This window comes from Molothrus ater, chromosome 1, assembly GCF_012460135.2.
Source record: "Molothrus ater isolate BHLD 08-10-18 breed brown headed cowbird chromosome 1, BPBGC_Mater_1.1, whole genome shotgun sequence".
Lineage (NCBI taxonomy): Eukaryota > Metazoa > Chordata > Aves > Passeriformes > Icteridae > Molothrus > Molothrus ater.
Window position 1 is genome coordinate 39,576,684 of NC_050478.2, and position 13,984 is coordinate 39,590,667.

General features: G+C 39.8%; 1 protein-coding gene across 4 annotated transcripts in view; it reads right to left on the reverse strand.

Annotated features, from left to right (window-relative positions):
- Positions 1 to 13,730, reverse strand: part of TOP2B (DNA topoisomerase II beta) — a 61,840-nt gene extending 48,110 nt beyond the window's left edge. For 2 of the 4 annotated variants that reach the window (XM_036379257.1, XM_036379256.1), the window contains exon 1: positions 13,339 to 13,730. In XM_036379257.1, the coding sequence (XP_036235150.1) occupies positions 13,339 to 13,410 (72 nt within the window). In that variant the 5' untranslated portion in view covers positions 13,411 to 13,730. The remainder of the gene's footprint in view (positions 1 to 13,338) is intronic. The other 2 variants (XM_036379255.1, XM_036379254.1) reach the window with 1 other exon arrangement.
- Positions 13,731 to 13,984: the final 254 nt, after the last annotated feature.

The window sequence follows — 13,984 nt, forward strand, 5'->3', positions numbered from 1 at the left end:
CAATCTCTGCTGTATATTTTGGAACTGTCTCAAGAATGCCTTTTGTTTTCTGTCCTGTATGAAAGATCTTCATATTGTCAAAGCTCCAATAACACTTCTCAAAACAGCATCAGCTGTTGTTTCATGAGAAAACCCCTAAAGAGAATTAACCAAGTGTCACAAAGGCCTTAAGTCTTCTGCTTCACAGTAAGCCTGCTTTTTGCTTGTTTGTTTGCAGGTGACCCAATGTACAAGGTCTGCTTTGCAATTTCAATGTTGCCTATTTTTTTATTATTATTTTTATTATTTTTTTAGACACAGTGTATGACTTTCCCAATGCTCTTGTGACATTCAAGACTTTACAAATTCTTACTAACCTTGTGGAGTTTCTAACCCTCCAGACTGATGATAAATACACACATATGGGTTAGTCAGCAAGACAACCATGCTTAAGTAGTTTGGAAAGCTACAATCTATTACACTATTCATCCTCTTTCAAAGACATGCAGCCAAACTTTATACAGTGACCTCTGATGGTGCCAGCTTCCTACATTGCTCTAAAACGTAGCATAGTGACAACTGGATAGAAAAACCCCAATTCTCAGGTGACAGCAATTGCTGCACAGCTTACCACATCACCACTATCATGCATTCTATCACAACCAGGTCTTATTGTGGCAACTGCTTTCCCCAGGATGACTGAAATGTCTGCAGAGCTTCCCTTTTGAAGGTGTTTTGGCCATGAATTTATCTAGTACTGTGTGAAAGCTGCATTCTTTCCTTTGGTGATCTCCATAGCCAGAACCCAAGTAGCTGCTGATAGACAGTTTGGCAACAAGGCTTTTACTGTCTACCTTCAACCCATGAACTCACATATCCTGCTTTGGCATCTTCTTCACATTCTGCCTTTTTTTTTTTCATGTTGTGTTCTCACCCATTGACATTTCTGTGTATAATAAGGCATGTATGACATCCATATTAAGTTAGATTTTTATTGCCTTTTTGTAATGAAAACCAGGTCATGTTATCTTTCTTTGCGTTTCAAGCCACCGTGCTGAGTTTGGTTACTTATGCTGCAAACAGCTGTAATTAATACAGCTGAATCTTAATACACACTTGATATAGAGAGTTTGGCAGCACCAGAGAAAAGCTATTCCTATGTAAAGACACAATAACATATAAAGCTACAACAAAGAAGGCAGGTTTCATCATCAGTTTCAATCTTGCCATAGCTGGAATATACATCCTTGCTTTGACTTCTTACTTTAAGTGAAGGTTTTGCTCTTACATAAGTAGATTAATTCCACAACATAAAAAGTTGAAAAACCTGAAAAATGTTAACATTAATGTCTCTCCCCACTTACACAAACTTAATTTTGTATTGGTCACTGTCATAGCCTCCTCCACTGCAAAATATCTCCATACAACAACAAACCATTTTTCTTTAGTCTGCCCATTCCTTCTTATCCCTATTAGGTGGCAAGAAAAGGGCCCATTCCCTACATTGGCAGACAAGCATAAATGAGCCTAGAAGAGAATATGTAGGTGAACGAGAAGTTTCCTTCCCTTTGGCTTTGTCTTTTCTGCCTTAAACTCATAAAAATTCCCCATATAATGAATACTCCTGATACATGCTCCTCAATTGGCAAATGCAGCCCTGGGACATAACAATTTAGAAAAGTACATGCCATGTGCCCTACATTTCCTTAAATAAAGTGTAGGATAAGCACATTTAGTGGGACAAGACAGTAAATTTTGAGTGTAATTAAGCTGTAAAACCTTGGGAGGTTAATTAAGTAATGAAATCCACAGATTACAGTTCAAAACAAAACTACCTCTTCTGAGGGAGATATGCTGTATCTACAAAAAAAAAAGTGTATAGGTGCCTTATGATAGTTACTAGGGAATTTTATAGATAACATGCTCTTCTCGACTGTGGTGTGTCATACTGGATCATAATGGCCTCTTCTAGCCCCAGAAAAATTGACAAGGAATACAATTTTACCTAAACATTTTGCAATCTTCCCAAAGAAAACTCTGTCTGAGAATACCTCCCACCATGCAAACAAAACTGGAGGGAGTTTCAAAATAAACCACTCTCCTGCTGTGTTTAACAAATGGTTGGGCTCTCCTGCCAAGATGAAAACACACAAAAGTAACAGTTCCCTTTTACCACAGCAAACTTCCATAGACTGCCGCATACCATTAGTGACATGAACTAAATCTCTCTATCACATCCTTCCCAAAGCTGATAATTTCCAGAAAATTCACCCAGAACTAGTCTCACCAGTAAGACTAATCCATCTGTTCATTTTAAATTCCTAATTTTATTTTTTTTAATCTCCTGATTCTTACACTTCACTCTGAACTCTGAAAACATCATATTACATGGAATTTAGTGATGATGATCCAGTTATGGAATAGCTTCAGAATGATCAGATTTCCCTGTTAGAGAGAACCAAAACTATTAATTGCTGCCCAAAGGGCAAAATTCCTTCTTTCTTTCCTCCTCTGTTCCCTACAGTGAAATCAAATCCACTTCCCAACAATCTGGTTCAGAGAGCAAAGAGAGCTTTTCCCCATTCTTCATCAACCAGAAGCAACCAGTTGTCCACTAGCTCACTCTTCTGAACAAGCTTGCTAGAGAATCAGACAAGTTAGTGGTGCAAGGAAAAAAGCAGAAACATACAGCTAGGAGGATATGGTTAAAAAAAAATCCCACACTTTTCAACAGGTATTGCTAGATTGCTTAGCTGCATGATGGAATGACACTCTTGGAATGACAGAGTTTCATCTTCCTACTAAATACCTAAACACCATAAAAGTAGCATCATTTTTATTTCAGGATTATTGATACACAACATAGAGGCACACAAGACTTAAATAAAAATTTAGGGATTTTCTTTCTCCATACTTTTTTAAGAATAACACCTTTGTGCAAATATGTATGCTCACTGTAATTACTTCTGACCAGAAAATGATGTATATTGTTTTAAATGTGAATTAATTTTCAGTCATATTAAGTTAGTACAGCAACAGTCATGCTTTATTTGGCACAGGCTCCTACACAACCTGCAATACATTCAGATCGTGATCTTTACTATGTACTTTAAAAGCAGGCGTCTAACATGTGCCCTTGCATGATGCCAATTAAATTGAATTTTATTGCTAGATTTTTCTGTTGGTCTGAAATGTTTTAGTTGTCTATCCACTGACAAGTTCTATTCCAATACTAAACATTTTACTGCTCACACGGTATCAAAAAGTACATAATGGATGAGCTGGTAACAAATTAATCATTTAAGAATCTCTTATTTCCAGCTAAAATTCAGAGACAAACAAGGGAGAAAACACTCTAACACAAAAAGGAATTTGTTAGTGTCATACTTTATGACACCTTATGGCTGTTTTCTTACAGATTCTGGTAACAGTGGTCTTTGGAACCACTGGCTGAAGCTGTTTGATGACAGAATCCCCAAATCTGTTTGGTCCACTGTTTCACCAGCCAGCTCACACGCAAGCCCTCCACTAGCCACGAAATCAAAAAGTTTCATGTTCTGACATCTGAACTTCAGGTTATCAGTATCGAGCTACACCTCTTTATAACTCTTTATAACATCCTTGACCTTTTCCTAAGGCTTTACTGCATGACTAGTTTGAGCACTGTGAAAGTATTCCAGACTCCCAGCACATTTCCATTTCCCAATTGCAAGGATTACTTGCCACAACCTGATAGTCTTTTGTTTCTGAATAACAAAATCTTTGAAACCCATACAGGCTGTATGTCAAGTATCACATCGGCACTGTGATATTTTCTTTCAGATGCTCTGGGTCCTATGGCCAGCTTGACCCATACCATACTGCAAGGTATTTTTTTCCCTGCTGACTTATCTTCATTATTAACAAACAAACTTTAGAAAAAACTTTGGGCAGGACTAAGGCAACATTCAAGATGTTCATGCTGCAAGACAGCACCTGGAGAGAACAAATCCAACAGGGTAGTTCTTGAGCTCATACATGAAGATTTCATTCTGCAGAGCACCCCAAACCCAGACTTTTCTGGTTAGGCTCTGGACTACCACTCACACTACATGAGTAATAGAGGAGAGTCCAAATAGCATTCAGAGGTTACTGATCCAACTGCACTCTTCAGTAGGAAGCAATCCTCTGCTGAACAAGAGAAGCAAATTCTTAGACTCTCACAAATGTAACAGCTATCAGTATACTAGAATTTGTTTATAATAACACACCTTTATGTTATTTGCCTACCTTGCATTGAAATACTAAAACACCTTGACTGTGATACATGGGTTTTTCATATTTTAATACACATGGTGCCCTAAAATGGAATGCAATATGATCAGTAGAAACTATTAGAAGTCTCCTCCCTGGAACCTTCCACAGAAAACCAACAGCAACATATTTACCTTAAAACAAGGCACCACATAAATGAAAATTAATGAGCTTCTTTCCTTTAAAAAATCTGTCCCAAACATTGAACAAACTCTACCTATTCATACCCCATATTACATTTGGTCCACACTAAAAACTACTTTTTTATAATTAGAAGCACCTATAGTAAGACAGCCACATTTTCTGGTATTCTCTAGTTTAAAAAATCTATTTTTTTTCTGCTACATTAAAATAAATATGAATCCAGTGTTCCTTAAAAAAAACTTGAGTTTAATTGCTCAGCTCCTACTATGCAACATCTACTCCTCCTCTGGAGACTTTACAAGCCTTGAAACGTTTTATAAGCCTCATAAATATACTACAAATTCTAGTCTCATTCCTGTAGTAAATTCCATGAGAAAGGAACAGAGGGTTGGTTTTCCAGACATTGACAGCAATTTAGAAGGAGGAAAACAGATGCATCAATGAGTCAATAAACCCTTAATGCTGTTCCAAAACTCCCCTCTCTTCCTCAGCCACTCATCCTCCCACAACATTCCTACAGAAGTCATTAGGAAAAGTCTTTCAGGATTGTTCATTAAAAGTGCTGACAATCTTGAAGATCATCAAAACTCTACCCTTTAATTTGCTATTTAAGAATTGTGTCTTGGCAGGCAGAAGAATCAACCTCTCCATAAAAGGTATCATATAAAAGACTCATAAAATAACTTCAAATATATTTTGAGATTAATTTTTAAGTTGTTTTGCATTTTCATCACCTTTCTGTTACCTGACATGCATGTTTATCACTCAGCTGGCAAAGAAGAAAGTCTACCTGGCCTATTCTGAAAGATTTAACTAATATCAGGAAGAGCAGGTTAACACGATACAACTTTAGGTTTGTTTTTTCCCAAGCATCTGGACCATCTGCCTCTGTCTCCACCATCAAACCAGTAAGGAACTTCTTCCTCTTCCCCCAGCCAATTTCTCACATGCTTGTACAGTCTCCTATTTGAGAGTTTGAAAAAAACCCTCTTCTGTATCTACTTAATACCAAAAAAGAGTAATTGCCTCACTTCTTGCAACTTCTCTCCTCCGAGCTGCTTGCCTCCCTTTTATTCCCAGATTGTGACAAGACACCTCAAAGTTTTCATGGCGATGCTTAAACACAACAGTTGTGGATAAGTTAGGATCACTAAACAGAGTATGACAAAAACCACTACCTCAGCCAACAAAAAGCTCGGTGCTGACACATGGAGTAACAGCCTGGATGACTTCAGGCAGCAGAACTCTCTATATCAGCTGGACTGAGACAAAGTTATTTTTCCCCAGACACCTTGCCATTCTTGTACCTTCATATTATGGCACACAACTGGGGAATAAAACACAGGACTGAAATGCTCACACACTACTACACTATCGTCCCTAAAAACTCCAAATAGCCCGGAGCTACCATGGATTACACAGCTGGAAATGTCTCCACTGAAGCTCACACAGTCCAGTTCTCATAAGTAAAGATGTCCTGCTTAGGGGATGACCCAGAATTCTAACTGCTCTTATGGAAATATTACATATCAAGTTATCTGGTTGCAAGAGCTTTTTTTATTATTTTTTTTCCTCTGCTTTATCTCAGCTTCTTTTGATCTATAGGAAAATAAGTTCTCACTGTTATCTTATGGCTCCTGTATTTTGTCATGACAAGAAAATATTATTTCTTGCTCTCTCCTTAAAGATTCCTTCAGAGATTGAGAAAGAAGGTGTGAGTTCTTGGCACCTCACTAAGGTAGACATTTGCCCAGTTTTTAATACGTTTGCTCTTCTCATAAGTTTCCAATGTCTGAAGAAGGAACAAGAAACCCAAGACTAACTAGGCCCACTCATTCAGTAAAAAAGAGAAAAAAAAATCAAGATGACGTATCCATGAGAGGAGGACTGTTTATATCTCAACTGCAATTCTACTTCACAAATCAGGAAAAAAAAGGTAGATTAAGCATTTTAATCCTTTTTTACGTATTTCGGGGTTTTTTTCCCTTTAAGGTAGCTTTTCAAATTATGTCCAAAGGAAAATACAGATTTGATGTTTAGGTTTGAACATTTCAAACATGTACTAGCTCAAGTAGATTTTACACTAACTTGGCTAATACCTTTTTTGATTACTTGCTGAAAAAAACCCACTAAAATTGCTAGATGTGCATAGTGTAACAAATACACAGATTTATCATTTTCACAAAATAAAAAAAAATAGAAGCAATAGCTTACTTTCGGTGGCAAACTGTATTTCTATGCAAATTGGAATTGCATTGAGACACAGACAGGATATTAAAATAGCTTTATTAAATGAAACTAGATGAGCTGATATCATAGAATAAGTTAACAACTCACTTCAAAACACAACGTAAAAAGACTTAGTTCATAAGAGTAAAAGCATTTGCAATCACAGTGAAATTTTAAAAATAGCAGATCTGATGTTCACTTGTCAAGGAAGGGACCAATATTTTCCTGCTTTTCACACAAAATTTTTGAGTACTCTTTACAGAAATACTTGAAGAATACGGGTAGGAAACACTTTTGAATAAAAATTACTAAGAGCTGGTTTATCACTTTGCTTACGAGAAACAGTTTTCTTCTGTATTTGGAACACAAATAAATATTTGGTGTTTGATCTTGACACCTTGTTTTTATCACTAGAACTTAAACCATAGTTGAAATTTTAGTACTTATTTTCAAAGTTATGTAATAACATTTTATACGCTTTCATTTAGAATTTACTTTAAATCTGGAATAATAGCCTTAAAAAACATTCTTCCAAAGTACTTGTGCTCCAGTACAAGTACTTGAAAAGACACCACTATGTTTCCAAGCATGCAATTTTCAAAAGAAACTTCTTCACACAGTTATACACATATAGAACTATGTATTCTTTTTCTCAATCTGCTTTTGAAAACATTCACAAACCACCTATTTAATGCAGAAAAATATTTTCACTGTGGGTGGCTTGCAAGAAAGTTACTGCTTCAAATGAGAATTAAGTTTTCTGCAACAGTTTTCATTCTTAAGTTTTCTATATTTAATCTATTATATAATATATATAATTTATATAAATAAATAATAAATAACTAATTATATTATATAATTTATACATATATATATATATATATATATATATATATATATATGTATAAAACTCACTCCCAGGGATGGAATCACTCCCATCCATCAGCTATGAATCACATGTGCTGCTTTTAATTAATTGAAACATAAACATGCATTTGCAGACTGCCTTTGCGCATAGACACACAAGACAGTTTAGATGCAAGGTAAAAACCTACTTCTGGAAAAATAAAGTCAATGCAAATAAAATACTAAATTTAATCAGTAATTTTTTCAGACATAAGGTGTCTATCTTAGACTACTTGTACGCTCTTTTATTTGGAAAGGTTACTTAATCTCTCCAAATAAAATAATTCCTTACTTACTAGCACAATACAGCCACAGGCATCTTAGAAATTAAATGTACACACACACAAGTCTCACAGGTCAAATATTAACAGAGGGCATGCGCTCAAATGTATACCTTTCCTCCCTGAACACCTAAAGTAATCACCCACAAACCTTCTAAAATCAATTCCTCCCCAAACCCTGAGATACACATCCCTTTCTAGACTTGGTTACAACTGAGCTCCCCACTCCTATGCGCCCATCCCTCTTTCACCTATGGCAGAAGAAGGTTTCCTCCCAGCTCGGAATACACAGGGTGCAGAGGCACATTCTGAGCTGTGGGACAGGCTCATCTGTGGGCAAAGACGTGGCCCCGACCCTGCTCCAGTAGCAAGCCTCCACCTGATATCACCTCTGCCACTTTGATCCTGCATTATTCAGCACTCTGACGAGGAGAAGACTGGACAACAAAAGTATTTAATGAATGCTGGTGTGGAGGGTAGAGAATAAGAAGCAATCTTTTTTTTTTTTGGCCGGCAAACCAAAACACCTGAGGAATCCCTCTTCAGAACCATAGTGTCTGACTCACCCAAGTGAGCCACAAACATTTCCCTGTGGTGCTGAATACCCAGGGAAGTCATGACATCTCTTTACAGCACTGCCTCCTTAAGGGCAGCAGAATCAGAAATACTACAGGACCAGGAGGGAATGCTGCTTCTCCTTGACTGTTGGATTTAGCTATATAGCTCAAAGCCTACAAAACACATTCTGTTTAGTAAAAGTAAATTAATATCAATAAATTGGGGCAAGTATTTCAGGTCTGACCTTCCTTTCATTGTATAACTGTGAAAAAAGGAGGGGGGAGGGTAAGGACACACAGGACAGGAAACCTCCCAGTTCTCTGGTCACCATAATAGCAAAGGACGGACACTCACATAAAGGAAGAGAAAAGCACTGAAACAAGGCTTGGCAACAACACAAGAGTTTTCCCCACGCCCCGCCTGCTCTGCAGACACCACAGCGTAGCAGAGGAAAGATAAGCTAACAGCACATGTAACAAGTGTTACATATGTGACAACTGCATCCCGGCCCAGCTGCAGCCAGGGGAGAAACAGAAGGCCTGATCCAGATAAAGAAATGGAAAGAACAGAAAGCTAATTCTGAGCTCTGACCTGGGCCCGGAGAGGCAACTAAAGAGGTCTAAAGGACTCAGGAGAAGGAACTTCAGCCGCCTACTCCTCCTTTGAAATGAATAGCATAGTAATGAACAGCAATAAAAAGGATAAAGGACCATTTACCCTTGGTTCACCTCTAGGACAGTATGCTTATTTCTAAAAACAGAAGAGTTCATTAGGATTTGTTCATATTGCTGACCATACCTACCGACTGTTTGTACCTGAGGCAGGCAGAACCCTGATAGCTTATAGAAACAGACCCGTGACAGAGCAGTAACACAATGCAGCTCATGGGTATGCTGTCCCAGCCCAGCACTCTCCCTCCAAGCACTACATGGGCAGAAGGGAATTCCTGCATTGCTCCTCCAAAAACCCCTGCTCCCAAATCAGAGGAACGATCAAAGCTCAGTGTAGCAGTGATGGGCAGATCCTTGGGGCAGCAGAGATCCAGGTCAGATTTCAGATGCAAAAAACCTACCCATAAAGTTAAAAACCACTCAGTGCAGAAGCCATAACCAGTGAGTAATGGCACATCACTACAAGTTATTGGACATTATTCAAGAGGAGCACTTGTTTTAACCCTCTCAGAACGCATTCAATGCCAAATCAAACTGAAAGTCATCCCTTTATTAAGCTAAACATATTTCATTTCAAATGAAATAAAAGAAAGACAAGATCCCTTTAATAGGATTAGGGTGGGCTTTATTTGTTGGTGCTTTCTAAAGAAAATATATTGAGCCTCCTATCTTATCAATTACATTCACTCTTCATATTTTAAAAAAATGACAGTATTAAGTTAAAATTACCTTATTTTTAAGGTAAACTCTGAATCTTCTGAAAGATGCTTATATTTGAATTTAGATTATTTGAAAGGCTGCTTCTTTTCACTTACCAATATGCAGCTACCGTATTTATTCAAAGAAGTATAACCCAAAAATATGCAATATTTCCACCTACTAATAATATACATTATTTCCATTCCACTCCATCTAAAGAGCAGATACTAATGATATTTTTTAAACGAGAAGTCACATGAACATTCAGCATATATTCACTTTAAGCTAGCATTTCCTAGAGTCAAAACCTGTCCCTTTCACCAAGGACAGGAAAGTGGAAGTAGTGTCCAAAGTCCTAAATTTTTATCAGCACTCTCAGCTTCCATTTATCAGGCTCATACAGCTCTTAGGGTTGAGGACAAAGTCTTGAAAACACTGACAGAATTAAGTGATTAAATGTTACTTGTTTGAAATACTCAGTTTTGTGGGCAATACCATTGTATCAGAACCAATGCACTTCAAAGTGTTACTTACAATGACTTCACCTCCACTATAAAAGGCATATTTATAAAAACAAATTAAGTACTATTACTGCACCATTACAATTCATTTTCTGTAGTTCCTAAACACACACAGAGGCTGAAGAATTATTTCTTTTGTTCACAGTAAGTTTTTCTATCATTAGAAAACGCCATTATGTTTCACCAATGAAAACTCTCCTAGTTACAAATCCACGCTTTGTTAACTCTTAAGAGTTAAGGTATAAAGAGTTAGTTAACTCTTAATACAACTTAGCACTTTTCTGAATGACACTTGGAGATTACCCACCAAAAGTAATTTATTTCACTCTGTCAAAACTCCAACTTCTACCAACTATCAGAGTGCAGAGCAGAGCTGCATGTCAATTTCAGAAAATCATCAACCAGACCAAGGAAAAAATGAGCTATTAAAAAACCAAGCAAGTACATTTTATAAATCAGAGGTTATCTTGGTTTGTCTCCAGTAAAATAATGCTAGATTATTTTCCCAATACACATGTTCAGTTTTTGTACTCTCATGTGTTCCCATCATTGGTAATTGTACCTAACTAGTTATATTTCTTCAAGTCCTGTTACAGCTGAAAACACAGATGACTTACTGTTTGTTTCCATGAACATTTAATTCTTCTTTCTTTTAAAAGTAAAGTTAGGCATCACCTGATGCTTGTATGATGTCTCATCATGAAATTCACTCTAGGGTAAATTCTCTGTTATAGGAAGTATCTTTCCTTTTTCACAACTGCATGTAATTTCTTTCCTACCTACAAGCATGCTCTTTGAATCACACCCAAAGCTGAAGTTGCACATGCAACTCTTTACTAAAATGTGACCAACTAGGTTATGTATACAGGATCTGCTAGTTTGAAACATAAATTAACATCCCACCAAGTTTTAAATGATTCCTCATTTTTAGGGCCAGACTTTCTTCTGTTACCCTTCAATTGTTTAACTCGTGGTCTTATGAAGAAACCACAAACTACAGAGAATACATTACTCAGACAGAGAAGCATCCTGGTGGTTTCAACACACTGGTAAGAGTTCTAAAAAAAAATCAAGGTGGTTTCAAAACAACCTACAACTGAACTGCAAGTGGTTGCATATCCAGGAGATACATGGCAAGCAGATTAAAGCCAGACAGCTGAAACTACTCTGTCCCTACCTCTGTCCCTCTCACCCTCCTCAAGGACAGCATATGATAATCTGCAAATGAACCACCACCTAAACCAAGGGTTTTTTCAGCCTGGCACACAGGTCACGGCCCCATTCAATTCAGTGCTACAACAATATTGTTCTTTTGCATGCCAGTGTTCTACAGCTGACATGGAACAGGTCTGGTTTTAGGAGCAGGCTCAGAAATCCTACCTTCACAATTTAAAATGCACATGAGAGAAGAAAGAATGTCCCACTGTTTTCTGAAAAAATAAATGAACAGTTTCAACTAAAATCCGATTATTTCCCTACAACTACTCTTGAGTTGACAAAAACACTTTTAACTTTTACTGCTTTTAGAGAATGAAAAGTTTGATCATTTCCAGTTGTAGGAAACTGTTGACTCACCATAATTTCAACCCCATTACATTTAAGAACATGTTTCAATAAAAATGCCTATTCAGTAATTTTCACACTTCATTCTGCAGTTTTCTGTATGAGCTGTAAAACTTTCAATTACTTGGTCAAACCTAGATGGTAAAATCTTAATTCTGAAGAGCCATCCAAAGATCACAGTTGATAAATATTGCAAAGTATTGTGAAAAGAAAGGAGAATAGCTTCTCAACTTAGACATGTTCCCATGGCTAAACTGTGTGATTTCAAGTGGCACAACCAGAAACATACAGATTTTTTTTTAATATACCTTTCCATGCCAGCTTTTTAAAATCAAAGAAAATTACCAACAAAAAATGCAGTAATTAGATCCATGGATATAGTCCACCATCAGAATACACACCATTTGTTCACTCCAATAATACTTCGTTTTCAACAGCTCCAAGATGTAGAGGGACACAAGAATAAGTTTGCTGTTATTCTGTTTAATAGGACTCGTTAAAAGTTCCCACCTCTGGAAAGCACAGGTGTCTGATCAAAGATACCTGTCCACCAAGATCTAGTGTCTTCTGCTTAAACATTAAAGAAGTTACCCCTCTATGCCGAGCAGGAGAAAGGCGGGGGAGTTACCGATTGGCTGAACCAGACCCCTTCAGGTCACCTTTGCTCCTCCTTCCTCTCAGGTCTCACCAAAACCTGAGAGCATCCGCTCTTACTACTGACCAGGGGAGCACCTCAGCACTGGGAGCCAGCACTCTCAAAGGACTATAAGGAGGATCAAAAGGATTCACCAGTTCTAGAGACGGCTTCACCAGCACCCTCTCTAATCTTAATACTTCCGACCAACCCAGGAAAGGCAGTAAAACACCCCCTTCTTGGGTCTGTTACAGAGTTACAACTTCTGGAGGATGATGAAGTTGAATGCCAAGATGGAACAGCAAGCACACAGCTCCTGCTTCCTGTCTCTGAAACTTGGGAACTTCAGGTATTGTCTTCACACACAGTTGGAAAAGAAAATGGGATCAACACAAAGACCCTCTGCTAGCCTGCAAAGGCTTTGCTCTAGGAACAAGAGGCAATACCCACAACTCTGGCGGGACGACAGACAGACAGACCATATCTCGCTTTGGAGGACAGCGACTTCAAGACAGCCCTGATGACCCACCCGCCACCCCCGGGAGCTTCCCACCTGTTTGCTCAGAGTGACCTCTTCCCTACGGCTCCCAGCACCCCGAGAAGCTCCCAGAGGGATAAAATCTCCCCTCCTGTAGCATCAATTCCAAGCCCAGTCTTCCTCCTCCTATCCCGGAGCCCTCCACAGAGCGGCGGCTCCACAGCGCTTCGCTTTCCACGCCAGCCCCCAGCTTCTTCCCTCCTTTCAAAGCCAACCCGCGCTCTTTCCACACACGCAAGGGACGCAAACAGAAATAATAGTAATAACAACAAAACACGAGTAGCAAAACCCACGAACAACAAGATGCAGCCCCACAACTTACCACCCAAGTCAGTCCCCCGCTGCCGCCGCCGCCGCCGCCTCCTCCTCCTCCTCCTCCTCCAGACTTTGCCATTTTCTGCCCGTCTCTCCTCAGCCGAGGCGAGGGCGCTCGGAGGCGGCCGGGAGGGCCGGCACCGACACCGCGCCTGGGGCCGCTCCGCGCCCGCCCTTCCCGCCTCGCCCGCCCTCACCGGAGCCCCGGCACCGAGGAAGGGCGGCCGAGGGGCCCGCACAAAGCGCCCCTTCCGCCGGCGGGGAGGCAGCGAGAGGGTGGGAGGGAGGGCCCGGCCGGGCCTGCGGCTCTCGCTAGTTTAAAGGGACGACGGGCCGGTCCCTTCGCCTCGCGGCGGCAGCGGCGGCAACAACAGCCACCGCTATCGCCGCCGTAGCGCTGCTGCCTCCCGCCCTCCTCCTCACCCCCGGGCCGTCCCCCCCCTCCCCCCCCCCCCCCGCAGCCACAAAGGCCCGGAAAACAGATTAATAATAAAAAAATCTCCCCCTCCCTCCCTCCTCCCTCGTCCCCTCCCTCCCTCGTTCACTCCCTCCCTTCCCGCCCCTCGCTCGCTCGCGCGCGCGCTCCCGCGCAGACCCGCGCCCCCCGCACACACGCACACCCGGGGCTGGCCCGGCCCCCTCCTTCTTCCCCT